The 18,224-nt window shown below is 48.6% G+C and overlaps 1 protein-coding gene and 1 long non-coding RNA gene across 5 annotated transcripts; one reads left to right on the forward strand and one right to left on the reverse strand.

Annotated features, from left to right (window-relative positions):
- Window positions 1-360: 360 nt before the first annotated feature.
- On the reverse strand, window positions 361-17,328 carry flt1 (fms related receptor tyrosine kinase 1). Of its 4 annotated transcripts, none has more exons than XM_037280074.1 (28): window positions 16,996-17,328; window positions 15,675-15,777; window positions 15,221-15,429; window positions 13,790-13,914; window positions 11,998-12,163; window positions 11,760-11,896; window positions 11,519-11,690; window positions 11,325-11,442; window positions 11,076-11,245; window positions 10,855-11,002; window positions 6,814-6,937; window positions 6,626-6,734; window positions 5,139-5,435; window positions 4,022-4,168; window positions 3,710-3,945; window positions 3,511-3,646; window positions 3,028-3,135; window positions 2,822-2,935; window positions 2,645-2,724; window positions 2,132-2,204; window positions 1,949-2,040; window positions 1,758-1,880; window positions 1,542-1,653; window positions 1,349-1,448; window positions 1,169-1,274; window positions 1,017-1,099; window positions 846-921; window positions 361-780 (listed from the first exon to the last, which is right to left on the reverse strand). In XM_037280074.1, exons 1-28 carry the CDS (start codon window positions 17,048-17,050, stop codon window positions 613-615), a joined length of 3,687 nt encoding a protein of 1,228 aa, XP_037135969.1. In that variant the 5' UTR covers window positions 17,051-17,328; the 3' UTR covers window positions 361-612. The 4 variants fall into 4 exon arrangements, with proteins under 4 accessions (XP_037135969.1, XP_037135970.1, XP_037135971.1 ...); XM_037280075.1 differs by having other exon boundaries at window positions 3,028-3,132; window positions 16,996-17,327; XM_037280076.1 differs by having other exon boundaries at window positions 1,178-1,274; window positions 16,996-17,327.
- On the forward strand, window positions 1,538-6,725 carry LOC119139111. Its single transcript, XR_005101300.1, has 3 exons — window positions 1,538-1,668; window positions 6,065-6,377; window positions 6,637-6,725. It is a non-coding gene; the product is annotated as an uncharacterized LOC119139111 (long non-coding RNA).
- Window positions 17,329-18,224: the final 896 nt, after the last annotated feature.

Here is an 18,224-nt window from a genome sequence, read left to right on the forward strand (position 1 = left end):
AAGGTAGTGCCCCACACACACACACACACAAACACACGCCTGCCACCCCACCCGATGATTGAATGTGATCTGCCATCATTGGTCAGGATTGTTCACAGCGCCCCCCAACGATGCTCCGAGGAGATTTTTCCACGATTCTAAACACTGCTCTTGAACTCTGTTGACCCTGAAAAATTGACTTCATGGAAAGGATTTCATTGCCTGCTTGGTGGGTGGGGGTGCTAACTGTCTTAGCTCATCTGATGACTGTGGTGCTTTAGACCCCCCCCCGTCAGCCGCTCCTCACACACACGCGCGCACACACTCCACAACCAACATTTTTTTTGCCCCTCGTGTTCCACTGTCTCAAACTTTGCAATATTTGTGTGTACAGCAGTATTTTAATAAAGAATTCAGAAAGCAAGACCGCATCGTCACATTGGAAAAAATGAGTAAGGGCAGTTGAAAGAAAACCACACATTACATCATAGGAATTCCTAAAAACTATCCAGCCAGATATCAGCATATAATGTCAGTGGAAGAAGGGCCTTTCCTCCCTTTGAGGTACCAATACAACCAGGAACTGTGACTTTTATACTTGGCTAACTGTGTAATAATGGAGGGAGGGGGGGGCTAGAAGGAGGGGTAAAATAGGTTGTAGTCGGGAGGAGGGGAGCCCCCCAGGTCCGAATCCCACCTGGATGACCCGTTGCTATGGAGACTGACGGCTTCCTTGACGCCGTCGCTCCAGGAAAGACGCTGCAGCTCCTCTGAAGGTAGGACCATGCCGCTGTCGCAATCCTGAAGCACACGTCAAGTCTATTCAAGCATGTGTGTGTGTGTGTGTATGTTTGTTTCCTCCTCACCTCAGATCTGTGACGCGGATCCTCGCAGGTCATCTCCTCAAATGTGTCCAGTTTGGCCACCACAGCATGCATGTAACTGCACAGTGCAAGCACACTCATGGTCAACATTTGGATTCATACTTCAATACATGACAAATGAAATGAAGCGATCAAATCATGGACAGTGGCGACCTTAAGTTAGTGACGGCAAGGGACTTTTCTCCGCTCTTCCAAAATTCCACCCGAGATCCCAGAGGAATCCAATTCTTGCCGTCCTGCCAATATAAATCAACATTGTTGTCAATATTAACGGCTTCCGATGACTCGTGTTGTTTTTGATAGACCAGTTTGACCGTGGAGCGAAGCAGATCTCCGAGGGTGTCCGCCAGGTGGGAAAAGGAAGGTCTCTCGCTGGGCTCGGCCTCCCAGCAGGCCAGCATGGTGCTGTAACTGGACACCCGCAAAAACCCCACGTGAGCTCGGGACGGAAAGCCAAAGCCGACTCGCCGTCGCTTTCTCCTCACATGTCGGCCGTGCTGTACTCCGGCGCCCTCATCCTGGTTCCCGCCTTCAGTCTGCGACAGAAGTCCTCGTCGATGTGCAGGCCGGGATACGGTGAGGCCCCTACGGTACGCGTTGCCACGACATCACTCGTTGCGTCCTAACACCGAGTTCCTCTTGCTATTTTGCGGAGTGTTTTAGGGTGTCGGCTCTTACCCAAAGAGAAGATTTCCCAGAGCAGGACACCAAAGGCCCACACGTCACTCTGAGTGGTAAAGACCTTGTCGAAGATGGACTCCGGAGACATCCACTTGAGAGGCAGGCGAGCCTAACGGCCAATCAGGTTCGAGAAAATGCAAAGCAAAATGTTGGAACTGAAACAGAGCTGGTCACATGCAATTTGGGTGTGTGTGTGAATGCATGCGTACTCACGTCACCCTTTCGCACATAATCGGGGTCTTTGTAGATGTCCCTCGCGAGGCCGAAGTCGCAGATTTTTACCACCTTGTTGTCAGACAGTAAAACATTTCGGGCTGCCAGGTCTCGATGAATGCACTAAAGTGGCAAAAAACCAAATGTTGTTGCGTGCGTCACGGATCGAAGATGATGATAAGGGGTCAGACCTTGCGGGACGCCAGGAAGTCCATTCCTCGCGCCACCTGGAAGCTGAAAGAGATGAGATCCTCCAGAAATAACGGTGAGTCTGATATGTCATCTATTGGAAATTGAAAAAAGAATATCCCAAATATGATAGACGGTTACAAACTATTGCTAATAACAAAAATGCAACCACTGGCAGCAGTTACCGCCAATGTTTGTGTCATCATTCATTTCTCTCTGGATGTTGCAACTCTTCTTTCCAGATTTTCTTCTGGCCACCTGGAGCATATAAAATAGAAATCAAGTCTTCTCTATTGTAATTCAATCCAAAAGAAATGACATGACAAAGAATTTCGAGAAATGGCATTCCAATGAATTGCATTGAAAGTAGAATTCGCATTGAAATGTCATTCATTTGGTCCGAACTCAACCTATAGATGAAAAGTTGCGGGATCCAAATTGAAGTTGCCGTGAGAAACTTGACATATGGTGCCGTGCCGTGCCATGTTTGCTTAATTGCGAGAGGCTCAGAGGAGCTATAGGGAAGTAACGGTGAGGCAGATAAGGTCTTCATCTCAACCTCAACACAAGATTACAGAAGTGGCTTTTTGTGTGTGTGTGTGTGTGTGTGTGTGTGAATGATTTGACCCTTTCGGTATCGCTTAACATAATGACAAGAGAGCCCGATAGCATCTTTAACAATTCAACAGCACAGTCACCTCAAACATCTCTCGTTTGCTTCTCAGGAAGCTGGACAGGTTTCCATGGCGACAGTACTCCACAATCACCATCAGCGGCCCTGTCATGCAAACACACACCACATCCAAATTCTCCTCACCCTGATCCAAATCATATAGCCCTAATTGCGTGCGTAATCACGATCATGCTGCACAAACCTCCCGGCTTGGTGCAAGCTCCCAGTAGGTTAACGACGTTGGCATGGTGTCCGATGTAGTTGAGGATTTTCAGTTCAGTCATCAGGGCTTTGTGCTCGTTGACTGTGGCGCCCTCTAGCGGACGAAACGTGAACATCCATCCATCCATGGGGCGAAAACTACAATCCAATCGATTGAAGACCTCGCTCGCAGAAGACCTTTTGTACCTTTGAGCATTTTAACAGCAACCGTCGTGCAGCTGGAAGCATTGTCCATTCCAAACGCAGCTGCCTGCACCACTTTACCAAAGGCTCCTCGGCCCAAATTCTTGCCTGCTTGACAGGAACACGATACTTGGAGTATTATTCCAACTGAAGACTTGAAAGCTTCACCATAAGCCAAATTCTCGCTTGGGTGTGTGACATGATACTCGTTTCTCGCCCATCCTGGAAGTGAGCGTCTGATAAGACGCAACTTCCAAGCCCGTCAGGAGAACATTGGACTGACCACCACCCTTGTGGCTGATTAGTGTCAGTAAACACCCTCCGACTGGGCTTTTCATTACCCAGCCAAAGACAATACACTGATTAATGGAACCTCCCAATGATCATTCGATAAGAGCTATGAGAAAGTCGGAGTATCGCCGACGCCATCTCAATACATCCTCTGCTTACATTCCTGGAAGCAAACATACGAGGAAAATACAGTACCTAATTTGAGACGCTCTCGAGGGAACTCCCACCGGTTGGGATCATACTGGAGTCGTTCAGACTGCTCCCGGACGGGGCCGTCTCCAGAGTCCAGTATGATGGACAGGTACTCGCTTTTACTCTGGGAATTGTCGGACTGTAGAATGTAGGGACGCGGAATCGTTAAACCGGGATTGCACAGGGCGTCGGTCTTCCTGACCTGTCGTAGTTTTCGGATCAGGAGCGTCAGGAGAAGCCACAGGAAGGTGGCCACCACACACGTGCACGTCAGAGTAGGAATCTCCATGGACGGCGTTTCGGGCGCATTGACCCATATGTAGGCGGAGCTCTCCACAGAGCCCTTCTGGTTGCTGGCCTGGCATGTATACAAGCCCTGGTCCTCCGCGGTGACGCGGTCGATATGGAGCGAGCCCTCCTTTGCTGACATCGCAATACCTGACAATGGTAAAAGCCACGTGAGGATAAAGAACTGCATTTGACGTCGGATAGCGATTCCATTTTTGGGTTTTACCAGATCCTGCCGACAGAGCGCGTTGGTTCTTGTACCACGTGACAGCCGGTGGCGGGACGCCCTCGGCGGGGCAACGGAGGCTCACCGAGCTGCTAACGTTTACCGTACGATCCGTCAAATTCTTGAGCAGCTCTGGAGGTTCCAGGGCTGAGCAGAAAAACAGAGGACGCAATTGGACCCCACTAGGGGGCAGTGCAGGCGATTGTTGAACACCCGCAGAAACACTATAAATGCATCCCCGTATGCTATCGCTTTTCAATTCAATTCCGCTAACGTCTTGCGGCGGCTAACCGAACTGTGATGTCTATCGCAGTTCCCTTTCCTGCTCCTGTACTGTACTTGATAAAACCTTGAATCGTGTGTCGTAGATTGTCAAGTCGTAAAGGAGCCATTGTATCAGAACAACAAATGCACCTACCACCAAACTATTTTGGTCACTATGACACATTGCTATTAACTCATCTGATTTTAACCTCACTCACCCCGAAAGCCACTTTTCAGGGTTTTTTTTTCTTACTTGTGAAGGAAGTGGACTAATTCTTTTTTCTCACTGGTCACCCAGTGTGTGTGTGTGTGGGTGGGCTGGGTGCGCGTGCGCGATTCCCCAAGCGGGGGTCTGGACGGAGGAAGTGGACGTGTCGGGCGTTGATTGTGAGAGCGAGCGGCGGTCCGCAGACATGAAGCAAAGTCACTTAAACCAGGCGACTGATTGTTGTTTCCCCCATCTTCGGACAACAATTGATGATTGTGCAAGCGGGGGCCTGACAGTGTCTGATTGGCTGATAGTTCCCGCGGCCCAGCGCAGGGGCCTGTAAATGTGGCATTGTGGGAAGTGCCATTGTGTGCTCTTCCTCCAGACCAGATCCCATTCCCACGTGAAAGAGGTACCGAGCAAAGGCAGGGTGGGGCCTAAGGAAGCCGAGGGGACCCGATTCCCAAAGTCCGTGAGAGAGAGAGAGAGTGGCTGTTTGTTTGGTTGCGACATACGTGCACAAAGACATCAGGATGTCCAGAAATAAGGAGGCCCTCATGCTGGGATAATTACAACACTCCGCTTGCGAGCTTAACCAGATGATGGAAGCCTGGCAATGCCTAAACGACGGAATGGTGAACTCACCTGAGACCCTCACCTGCGCCACCAGGTGGGCCTCCTGCCCCGTCAAGCGGTGGCGGGCGGCGCACATGTAGGCGCCTGAGTCTTGCGCGCTCAGGTTGCTTAGCGACAACAGCAGAGAGCGTGAGAACTCCCCCGTGGACAGTTGCCCGCTCAGGGCGGTGCCCCCGCCACCGGCGGGATGCAAGCGTCGCCACGACAGGCTGCTGTACAGGTGCTTGTTGGCGCTGCAGGTGAGGCGCAGATCTCCGCCTTCCCTGGCGTCTTCCCCCTGGCTCAAGGCGAAGCCTCCTAGAACGTCTGATGAGATACGTCGAGTGATTTTTTTAAACATTTTTACCTTTCCACAAATGGTACGTGGGCTCCCTCTAGTGGTACGATAATGGTAAAGACAGGTAAAGAGAGACCCAATGATTGTCACACACACATCTAGGTGTGGTGAAATTTGTCTCTGCATTTAAGCCATCCCCGAAGGGAGCAGTGAGCAGCAGCGGTGCCGCCGCCGCGCCTGGGAATCATTTGGTGATCCAACCCCCCAATTCCAACCCTTAATGCTGAGTGCCAAGCAGGGAGGCAGTGGGTGGGTCCCATTTTTATAGTCTTTGGCCGGCCGGCCGGCCGGCCGGGGTTTGAACCCGCAACCTTCCGGCCTCAGGGCGGACACTCTACCACTAGGAATCGCTCAATTCAAACGAACTAAGCTTCCCAGTCCAAAATGGCTGGCCTGCTAGCTAACAGTAGCTCTATGCTACGGTATGCATTTCAGCGTCAAGAGCGCATGATTGAAATCATTCATTACTGCCATTAATCCGGGCAATAGAAAAGTCAATTGATGAGTCACTCCCGCAATTACCGCCGCAATCTAAACGTTTATGTTTGAATCAACTTACTCTTTTTTTTTTTTTTTTTTTTTTTTGTGTCCTTTCAAGGGCTCTGGCTACAACGAGAGAGAAGGGTTTGTTTGCAAGTGGTGCCATTGGAGAAAGTACCTGCCATTCACGGTGACATGTCCGAGCTGGCCGCCATTTTGGAGCACCTTTTGATGTCTATCCATGACTATTGCGGCCAGCGTGAAGACGGCGAGAAAAAGTCTTTCTATTTACTTTAGCCCTTTGAAACTTCCCGTGGAAACGGCTCGAGAGCTTCCTGATGGCGGATTGTGTTTATCTTTGCCGAACACCTCCCGAAATAAAGCCGAGCTGCCAGTCCGAGGAAATGCGCCGTGCGGGACGAGGAGACGGGGTTAGTGGAATGATAAGGGCCCACGGGTTCCTGTTTGGTTCTCGCATACATACGCAAGCTCAATTCTACTCGCACGCGCTAAAGAGCAACACAATGAACCTCACCCAAATTTATAGTGAATACACAGTTCAACTTAATGGAGACGCTTTTCTGAATGTGACTTCTTCTCTTCACGAGATTCTGCCTAGCAACAAGTGACCAGCTTGCTTGTGATTCTCCAATTTGTCATTATTTGTTGGTGTGCTCACCTGTGACGTAGAAGGGGATGTCCAGGTGGTCCAGTCCCACAGAGTTGGAAGCCACGCAACGGAACACACCTGACACCAGAGCCCGGGCCACGGTCGCAACACCCACCGTCTAAACACACACACACGTGAGTCCATTTCTAATCAGATGACATTAACATATGTGATCACGCTGGCGTGTCATGTTCCACCTTGGTCTTCCCCTGAAGCACTTCCTGTCTGTGGGTCACACTCAGGATGCGGTTGTGTGCGGACGTGGCGGGGAGCCCCTCGCTCACGGGGATCCACACGGAGGAGGATGTCGGAGCTGCGCACCTTCGGTGAGGAAGAGGAGGACACTCAGCTGTGTTGACAATTCAGCAGCTGTACATACATGCGCATACAAGGTATGTTTTTGGTCTTAGTCACAAATTGGCATCAAACACCTTCCGCTCTAAATATAGATCGCCACTGTATTCCTTCACCGCTGCTCGATACGCATACCGAGGAACGATTTGGAAGCATGAGTGTCTCCGCTAGGAGGCGACGGGACTTCCTGTTTTGGACGGCTCAGAATGCTATTTTTGGATTTGAGGTCAGTTGTGCAAAGATACAAATATGTACTTGTGTTGCTAACTTTTAGCTTGTTGCTGACTTTTATGGATGTACAAGTAAGCTTTGTGTACACATTGAATAGATCAAATGTTAGCTATTTTGTCCATGAGGTGTTATTTTCTTTTCCCTGATTGCTCTTCCTCTTGGGTTGTACAATGTGTGCGTCCCACCCTGTGTGCGTCTCGCACACGCACACACACACGCGCGCGTCTGTGGTACTCTCACTCCAAATGGAAATAAAAGTGTAAGGTTTTGCGATAAAGATTTGTTAGTCACACAAAGACAAGTAGACAAGACACACACCAATCACTCCACACTCACTCAGTGTATGTGTGTGTGTGTGTGTGCGCACGTACGTATTCATTCACTAACTACACCTAACTGTTCTTGTCTACAGCCCAAAATAACCACACAGACATTTAAAAGAACAATGCACATATATAAGTGAAGTTTAATGCAAAACAACATCAACTGTTACAAACAATTTAAAAACAAATATGTTTTGACAGAGTCATACAAATATTTTTGCTCATATGTAAGTTAGTTGTATAAAATTATTAAATATTAGCTTCATATATTACTCATAGAACATCTTTATACAAGGGGCACATTTGCAAACTTGCACGCACCCATCCGTACACACACGCACACACGCTTGCATGTCAAGTGTATGAAGGATAATTAGGACCACATGGGTGAGAGCAAAGATAAAGCATGAAAAAGAAAAAAAAAACCTTCACGATTACAAGTAAAAAAAAAATCTCTATACATGTATATATAAATATACAATTATACATTATTAGTACATGTAAAGTACATATGTATATGCATACATATATATATGTATTTTCCCCCCCCCCCCCAAAAATCGGAGTGGCCCTGTTCATCCTTCATGCAAATGGCTCATCGCTGTTTCCGACACACAGACAATTGGGGCTGTTCTAATCACGACATAAATCTCTCGGCAGACTTCCTACATGGTAGGCGTCCGGCTTTTTTTCAACTACGAAACCTTGTGTCCACTCCCTCTTCTCTTTTTCGATTTCTTTCTGGAGGAAAAACAAACAAACAAAAAACCGTAAAAACTCACAGCTTCTGTGGATGTGTGTGTGTGTGTGGGTGGGGCGGGGCGGGGCGGGGCAGGGGGGGAGCAGGGTGTCAGGTCAGGGCTCGGGCGGGGGCACGCACCCATGATAGTACCACTCTAGGACACAAAAAAACAAGCAAAGCAGCTTCGATAGATGTGGCTGGTTGCATAGCATGGAAGAAATAAATAACTGAAACAGGTGTCTATGTTTGCTGTGTAAGTACGTATACGACTCTTGTGTGCTGGGGCTCCACTGCTCAGCAGTGTTGCAAGTCCACTCCAGCTCAACAAGGCTTCTTCCACCGAGGATGCGGGATCCAAACGAGTACGCTATTCACAAAAGGTTTGGAATATTTCGCTTTTGCCGTAAGTTTCAGGAAGACGCTTCAATGCACGTTGGAATGCAGTACACAACTGGAAGAAGTAGTGTTGTATGTACTGGGAGAAATGTAAGTTTTGCTTTTAGGGTCATCCTGAACTCCCACCTTAATATACTTAACATTTTGCAACTAGCGTATGTGTGTGCGTGTGCACTGGTGATGGGGGCAGCAGCAGCAGCAGCAGCAGCAGCAGCAGCAGCAGAGTTCTGGTGATGGGAAGATGTGTGTGTGTGTGTGTGTGTGTGTGTGAGGGTGGGAAGGGGAGGGGAGGGGAGGGGGGGCGTCTCAAGAATAGATCAAGTCTTTCGGAAGCAGCCCTGTGCCACGTTTGAAGACGAAGGGGACAATCACGCTGCTGGGAAGCGTCTCGCGTCGGGAGAGGAAGCCAAACAACGAGAGGAAAAGCGCTCTGATTTTCGCACAGGAAGCCCAGCGCGCCTCCTGCCCGGGCCTGATAAGAAGAGCTGCCATTCCCATGGCCGGACCAGCGCCGGCGGACCCCGCTATGTGCGGGGACCCAAAAGAGAAGAGCTCCTGGGCCCGGCGAACCCGGCCCGGCCCGTCGCGCCCGCCCGCCGGGCCTCCTCCGGCTCGGCGTCAAGCTTGCGGTGCAGCCGGGCTGCGAAGAACAAGTGAGGCCCAGTGAGGATCCGGCACGCAGCACAAGACAAGCAGAAGATAAGCACAAACCACACATTTAGCAACAGTGACCTGCAAGTGTCCCATCACTATTTAGCAACAGTGACCTGCAAGTGTCCCATCACTATTTAGCAACAGTGACCTGCAAAGTGTGAGATGACTATTTAGCAAGGGTGGGATCACTATTTAGCAATTGTAGCAGTATAGTATGAAAAATAACTGCCTGCCGCACAAGTGAGAAACAATTTCGGAAATCTTCATCGGAGGGAGGCTGCGAGTTGCTCACGAGCGTGGTGGAAAGGGAGGGGGCGGGCTTGCTTTTGGGGGTCAAAGTTTGAGTATGCGGATGATGTCACCGGCGTCCCTGCTCTCAGGTAACACTTAACCTCCGCGGCTGGCGCTCGCGAGCTACACAATACGTCTTTGACCCCCGAGAACCGTTCCGTCTCTTCTTGCCAAGTGTGCGTCTTACGTGCATGCGTGCGTGCGGCTGGCTGGCTGGCTGGCTGGCTGGCTCCGATAGAAGAAAAAGCATCGGAGGATGTGCTGTGCAATCACAATAATAAACAGGCCTCTCACCCTAAGCCCTGGGCAGGAAAGCCATTAAATCATCCACGTTTGATTTGGAAGGCAACAAATCGGGCCTGAGAGCACGGAACTGCCCTCGATTCAAGTCTCTGTGTGTGCGTGTGTGTGTGTGTTTTCCTCTCTCTCCTTTCAAGTCTCTCATGTTCTGTGTGTGTGTGTGAGTGTTTGAATGGACCATGCACACCACACTTTGCATTAAGGGATTAAAAAACAAAAAAAGAACACAAAGACAGAAAGAAAGAGAAAAAGTGACACAATGAGACACACGCATACCCACAAAGCGCACACGGACGTTCTGCCACATTCAGACACACATGAAAGCGCCTCAAAGGCATCTGTTCTCCTTACAAGAAGGAAACAGTGTCTGGACACATGCTGAAATAGACAAAACATGGCTTGTTTACTCAATCACACAATGCGCACACACACACACACACACACCATTTAACGCACAACAATAACAGCAGAGGGGACGGGTCACTTTTTTTTTTTTTACTGTGACATTTCAGCATTGTATGTGTATGTGGATGCAACTAACCATTAAAAAAAGAATATCAGCAATAATTTGCATTCTAAGACGTCTAAGACAAGGACATTTTTTTTTAACTTGGTAGTCACTAATTAAAAACAAACAAACATACTCGAAACCACCTTAAAAGTGACAATGCCAATAAAAGATAAAAACCAGAACCCTCAAAATTAGAAAATCAATGTACGATTAAAAAGTGGTCTTAAAAGTCACGGCACAAACAAACAAATAATAATTGTAATTAAAAAGTTCGCCTCCAATTTGCCTTAAAACGAGCAAAGTCAATTTGGGCCAAATCAAAAAGTCAGCAGGGGACAGACAAAAGCAAAAGCCTCGTCCGCTCCATTCAAAACGGCTTCCAAAAGGCCTCGTTCGTAACGAACGGCAAGCTAGCTGGCGTCAGGTGCGTACTCACAGGCCTTTGGGCGGACACGGGTGCCAGAGCCAGTGGAGGTGCGGCGCGGGGACGGCGTGGGACGTGCAGTGCACGGACTGTCGGCTCCCCCGGGGTACGGCGCCCGAGTGCCGCGACGACACGGCTTTCTCGCCGATCTGAGGACTCACTGGCACACGCAAATTCGCACATGTAACAACACAAAGCGAGACATGGAAACAAAGCTAAGATTGCCGTCTTACCGTTGACCACGAGGATTAGCGTGAGGTTCTGGTAGAGGCCGTGCTCCCGGTTGTGGACGCGCACGGTATATTTGCCCGCATCTTCCTCGGCCACGTCGCGGATGACCAGGGAATGGCCGTCCAGGAGGTAGCGGGAGCACTGCTCGGCCGCCACCGTGCCGTCTTTCAACCTGCGCCACCGCGACAGGACTTTCACGTGTTTGATCTGAACAAGCGTGCTTTTTTTTTCCCCTGCCCGCGTCATCTTACCAGATCACTTGGGGCGCCGGGAAGGCTCGCAGTTTGGGTGAAATTCGGTAGGACTTCTGACCCGCTCGGGCCTCTATCACCGAGCCTCGTCTGGGCTTCAGTCGGATGAAGGGGCGATCTGCCCAGACGAAAGAAGCAAAGTCCAACCCCTGGCAGGAAGCGGCGTGTTTGTCACCTTTCGACGAGGAACTTACCGTAAACGGTAACGGTGACTTTCTGCTGCTTGGTTTTGTTCCCGCTGCTGACGCGACACGTGTAGAGGCCGCGGTCGGTGCGCCGCAGTTTGGGGATGGTCAGGATGTTGTAGAACAACATGTGGGTCCTGTGCTTCAGCAGACGCTTGGACGTGGAGCCGCTGCTGCTCGTCTGCAGACGGACAAATGAGCTCGTTTTCTCAGATTGTCCTGGAATTTGCTCTTTCTCATTTTTGCCTACCTTTCCAGGGTAGTCCCACGAGATGTTCACCCTGGTGTTCAGTTCTCCGGTGGCGGTGCAGTTGAGCACCAGCCTCTCTCCCTTTAAGGCCTGCACAGGACCAGTACTGTTGAGGTACACGTCCAAGATGTTGCTCACTAAGAGCACACGGGAAGAAGCAGATAGGTGAGTTTTCCGAATCAAAGCAAAGCCTTGGTTGTGGCCTCGTCCCGGCAGGCAGGCAGGCAGGCAGGCAGACCTGGTCTGTGGACAATGTAGATGCGCGACTTGTGCGTCACGCCGTCCACCAGGGTCTGGCAGAAGAAGAGGCCGATGTAGTAGAAAGTGGGAGAGCGGATGGTGAAGCCTCGCTTGCTGTTCCACACGATGTTCCTTTGGTCAGGACTCAAGCTGTGGTTGGGGAACTGCGGGAGAAGCACATTTCAATTTCCGGGAAGGATTCCCTTCTGCTTTCCGATTGGCCGAAGTACCGATTCGCGGTGATTGGGAAACTGCGGGAGAAGGAGATTTCATTTTCCGGAAATGATTCTCTTCAAGATATCAATTCGTGTGACCGGAACACTTGTTTCCCAGCCCTTCAAATACATTTTGGAAGTGGACACAAAATGACCTGCGGTATTTTTGGACTCCAATTTCCGGTGCCGCTCTAAATCCTGAGAGCGAGCCATCCAGCCAGATCCTGATGAGTCCTGGCGGGCTCTGGCTTCTGTGGCCTAAATCCTTGCGTAACTCTTGTTGTGTTCTTGGAGGTCCCCGCGAGGAAATGTTTACCCGTCACGGAGAAAAAGCCTCCCACCCTGTCTCGGGGGAGCGGGTAGGAGCAAGGTGACCCTTTTCCCATTTTTTCTTCTTCTCTTCGCCCCCTCTTACCTAACCCCAAGGTCAAAGAGACGTCCGAGGAGTCGGGGTCTGGCAAACGTGACTCCGGCCGAGTCCGTCTTCTCGCATCCTGTTACTACAGGATATGAGGACGGATTGGATTGGATTGGGGGGCGTGTCACTTTCACAGTGCGAGGCTAGTAGGGGGGGGGGGGGGGGCTCAAGGGTATTGTTGGATGGAGCTAGCCAAAATGAAAAAAGGCATTCCAGGAAAAAAACACTCCAGAGGCCTGTGACAGTCAGTGGATGAAGGGAAGGATGGGAGCTATTTTTACATTGGTTCCCTTTGTGCTTACAAGAATTTGAGAGCAGGACAAATACATTTTGTACTGAACAAAAAGTACCACACGTATTGCTTTTTTGCAAATATATGATATATTTTTCAAAATGTTACAATTTCCCGTCACGCGGAAATGGCGTGGTGCCCTTGGCGCTTCCTCTTTGTTTTCCATTATGACTTTGCTAATCGTGACTTATTCAAAGAAAAATGAGCAATTGTTTTTAGAATGGAATGAAGCAAGCGGCTATTTACTCACGCAATCCATGTCCTTCTGGTCATTTTTTCTTGTGACTCACTCATTTATCCTAAAGCCAAGTTTTGGCTGCATTCTGCTTGTTTGGCAAATTCGCCCCGATTTAGTCATTGGACAATCGGCACGCCAGCAGCCAGCCAGCCAGCCAGCCAGCCAGCCAGCCAGCCAGCCAGCAGGCAGCAGTAATAAGCGGCCGTTCCGAGACAATGGCGCCAGCTTCGGGGGGCCGAGCGCAGCTACTTGGGCTTCCTCTTGCCAGCTGTTTTAAGCATCATGGCCAAAAAGTTGGCGGCCAGGAGTGCGACTATGAGTGACGCTGTGGGAAGTCATGCTGGCTGGGGGCCAACGAGGCACTCTGGACCTAACGTCCTGTCTCCAGCCGGCTTCAAAACAAAACAAAAAAAGATCGGAAAAAGCTTGTTAAGAAATACAAAAGGTGGCCATCATTTGGGACATTTTTGAGGCTGCTTGACTTCTTTTCTTTATTTAGCAACATGGCAGACTTTTCAGCCATGGCTTCTTGAGACAATTTCCAGTTGTTAAGTCAAACTGTTTTTCAGGGGCTGATTTTTTTTGTTTCGTTGACATGAATGGTCACAAAATCTCTTGGAAGCCTACCTTGACCAGCGTGCTGGTGATGTTGGGGTGGGTGACCCTGCAGGGGATGACCAGCGGCTGCTTCTCCTTCATGTACAAAACGTCGGGGCTCATCTCTGAATGGTCCACAAATGGTTGCCGACTATCTGAAAGGCAAACACTAGCGATCAGGGACTCAAATGGCATGCACATTTATCTATCTGTGCATTCAGTAAAGGTGTTCCGCAGGGCTCCGTGCCAGGGCTACTTTCTGTTCCATTCAATCAGCGCTATTTACCGTTTTGTAATGGTGTCCGTTGAAAAAAATATCGGAATAGGTAAGAATGTTCGAAGCAAAAAAGTAACATTTAGACGTACGCATAGTAAATGTGCTATTTATTATTGATGCTAATTGTTAGCATGTCGATGATGCTTTCCATGAAGGTAGCAGGGGCATTTCTAACATTAGATTAAACTGTTTATTTGTACTGTGTCGGTGGCCACAATAAACACCCAGATTGTTGGTAGGCAATCATTGCAGCGCATTGTTTGTGTGTTCGGGGCTGTTATTCAAGGAAAGCTAATCTCTGAACGCCCCCCGAAACAAAAGTACCCCAAGGACCGACCCACTGAGCTGGGCTTCCTTCTGCCGCCGCTTTGATTTGGGCCGTAATGGACGAGGAGGCCTGAGCAATGGACGCCACCCCGCTCCTCCCCCTGCGTCCGTCACCTTGGTGAGGGCAGAGATGCTCTGCGGGGTCGAGGGAGGGGTCGACCATTGCAGACATTGTGCCTCCTCTTTGCTTTGGCGGAGGCGGCGGCGGCCTTCTTCATCTTAACCTCACACACACACACACACACACAAACGTGTTCATATACTTTGTCCATGAGTTAGTGTCGTCCCCCCCCCCACCCCCCTCTACCTCCCAACCCCTGGCCTCCTCCCTTCAAGCACAGGATGCTGGAGCGGGGCAGATAAGGCCGATGCCCTGCATGGGAAACTCTGCCCAGTCTTGAGCCTTTCAACAGCTGGCCCATTACACTCCCAAAAAGACTTTTATTTATATACAAATATCTCGGAATAGAAATATATCGAGAGCAGCGCAAGGTGCTGAAACGGTGCCTGAAGTGTTTAGAGATCATCGGCGTTACTGTTTTTAGCACTTCCTCTTGAAAAACGTCCAGACATTGAAAAAGTAGGACAGAGAAAAGCCCAGTACACCCTGGCGTGGTTGTCAGCCACTTGTAGTTTGCATGTCACACACTTTAAGATCATGATATGTTTCCGCACTGATTAAATGTGTTCTTTCCTGTATGTACCAACAGTCATTTCAATTTCCATCGCGTACGTTTCAAAGTAGCTAATTATAGTGACAAAGTTGCTGCAACAATGAGTAGCCCTAGCTTTGTTGCAACTCCCTAGCTTGGCCCCCGCCCGGCAAGTGCCCCGACAAGACGCAGGTGTCTTCTTACCTGTCACGTACACGTAAACCGACGCCTGCTGCTGCGCTCGGTGTCGGTAGCGGCACAGGAAGGAGCCCGTGTGGCGTGGCTGGGAGCCACCCAGTAGCGTCACGCGACTGCAGTGCAGCCGCTGTGACCTCCCGCAGCGGAATTCCTCCACGCGGATCCGGTCGTGGGGCAGGTCAGGCGGGAAGGACCACGACAGCTCCCAGCGACCTCTAGATGACGAGAAGAAATGAAACCATGGCTGACCAATTTGATTTGGCTTCAATTGACATTGTGCTGCTCCTTTTAGCACCTTGCCCACCAGTGGGGCAGCGTAATACAGGCCTAGGATACATATATGTGGAGCCTCTTTGCAGAAGATAAAGAATAGATACAAGTGAGGATAATAAATATCTAAACAGTTTATGACAAGGTTGCTATTTGTTAGCATTGTTTGCTAGCATTTAGCTGAAGTGACCTGCATCTGAGCTCCAGGGTCTGGTTGATCTCCAGAACTAGCTGTCTGTGCGTCCCTTCCAGCACGGGCACGCTGTATTTGCCGTCTGCCTCCTCGTCTGCACCTGGGAGACAGAAGGGCACTTTGAGGCAGGTGGATTCGGGAGCAACCTTGTGCGTCATAGACATCGCACATAGGTGGCTTCGGCGACATGGATGAGAGCAGGCCGCGTGCGTTCATTGTTGCCGTAATGGCTCCCTGCGGATGCCTCATTCACAGTAAGTTGCCTTACTCATACTTCCGAGAACACTTCCTACTCTTTGACACGCACGCTCACACATACATAAGTACATACATAGCTTGCCTGATGCCAAGTCTATTCAAAATGGAAGATTTAAAAAAAAAAAAAAAAACATTCTTAAAAGGGAACCCCCAGATGTTTATACCAGTAGAGATTTTTGACATTATAGATTTAGTAATGAAAGCTATATTTAAGAAAAAAAAAACGAAATTATTACCACCTAAAACAGTTAGTTTAGATTATTTTAAAATGTAAAAAATGGCAAGGATTTGTACTGGGATGTTTTATTTAACAAAATTAATTCAAATAAATGTGTCTATTTTTTTTTAACTGTCAGGCGTTTCAAGTAAATATCATATTAAAGACAAAATAATGTATTCAACAATAAACTCTTCTACCTATTTCAACCTACATTAAGTCTGAATAAAAACATGAAAAGTCTGCAAGAGAAAAACAAAATATTTGCATTTTTAATAATATTAGAAAACAAAATAAAACCCAAAACATTCAAAAAGGTTAATATAGTTAAAAATAAAATCATTGAAATAAAAATTCGAGTCGCTCTTATGAAGGAAATTGTCCAAAAAATACAAACCAAACCCCCCAGATGATACATTTTAAAATATCATGCTTACTCAAAATCGCTGTTGAGTTACATATTTCTATCAAAATGTCAAATGAATAAAATAAGCATTAACAGCAGGATGGAAATAGCACCACATCAAGCCAAAAGAACTCAAATGGAATAATGTTGCAAACATATGATTTTTTTAATTCATCATTTGGTCGCATGTGTGTAAAGTATCCAAAAAATAAAAGTTATAAGTAGGGTATTGCCCTGAGGGAGGGAAATTAGTACTTTAATCCAATTGAAATGACCTGTCAACACACATTTGAAGACACATGAACCGAAGCGCTTCTCATCGACTTCGCGTAAAAGTAGTCGAAAGTGAGCGCAAGTATGCACGAGGCGAGCGATCCAGTGATGGCTGGCTGGCTGGCTGGCTGGCTGGCTGACTGACTGACTGGCGACTGACTCACCTTTGGCAAAGAGCGCGTACAATCCACAAAGCAGAAAGGTGAGCAGAAAGTTCATCGTGTTCGTCCAACCACCGATAATGAAAGACACGGGCCGTGCGTTGAAGTCCTTATGGATGGGGATGAAGATGACGCACAAGGAAGACAAGTGACTTGAGGGACTCCTGCGCGACGCGTTGCCGTCGTTGGGCCTTTATAGCGTTCCCACAGTGGGGGCCACCGGATGGCGGCCTTCCGTGACGCGCGCGCAAGCGCGTCCTGCCTGACACACCCAAGCCAAGCCAAGCGCGTAATAGCCACCCGGTCTCGGATCCACCCGCCCGGCCCTCAACTCGACTCCCAGCTTCCTTCGAGTGCTCCAAACTAGGGAATAAATCACACCGGCTGGCTCTCAATAACAAGCTGCATGTACACATTTGCCTCCCTCGGTTATAATCCACGAGGTGACTTGCACGTACGCACCTTTCTTTTCCCCCCTCAGATCACAAATGGGAACATTGTAAACGTCCAATCCGTACACACTTGTGTAACGCTCCCAGAAACCTAACTAAAATGTTTGGATATCACGCCAGGAAGCTGATATGAAAATGGAATAACTCATCGTTATTTGAATTGAGTTTAGAAATAGCCCAATTGAAAAACCGCTTGTTCTTCTCATTTGCGTAAGACTAATAGCAGTTTGGTTTTCGATTTGTAATTCCAAAATATAGAATATAGTACCAGACAAAAAAAAAAAAGCGGCTCGTAAATTTGCTTTAGATTCCCAGGACGTTATGACTGGCAGCATTTCTCATACAGACCACGAGACGGCGACAGTGTAGCGTCTGAAGACAGTCTTGTGTTATAATCCATACATTCCACAACCGCTCATTGCACACGGAGGCAAAACTCTATTAGTGTAATAAATATAAAAAAGACACAAACGTACTAATATACACATCACAAACTATGGCTGGATCTTCCAAATAGAACTAAGTCGGATGGGTGCAGTACAACATTATTCCTGCAGAGGTCACACTCCCTCTATAATTGAGATTGGTATCAGTTGATAATTAGTCATTTTCGATGCTAAATCAATTGTTAAAAATAAGCAAGCGTGTCGTCATTAGACGGCGAATTATAGCTGACCAGGAAACAGTTTCAAAACGAACAAAATGGCGTAGTTTGTTAACATTGAAACCCGGGAGACACCGACATTAGTTTACTTTGAAAGCTTGACCGGAAACGACCTT

Source organism: Syngnathus acus, chromosome 20 (assembly GCF_901709675.1).
Source record: "Syngnathus acus chromosome 20, fSynAcu1.2, whole genome shotgun sequence".
In the NCBI taxonomy this organism is placed as follows: domain Eukaryota; kingdom Metazoa; phylum Chordata; class Actinopteri; order Syngnathiformes; family Syngnathidae; genus Syngnathus; species Syngnathus acus.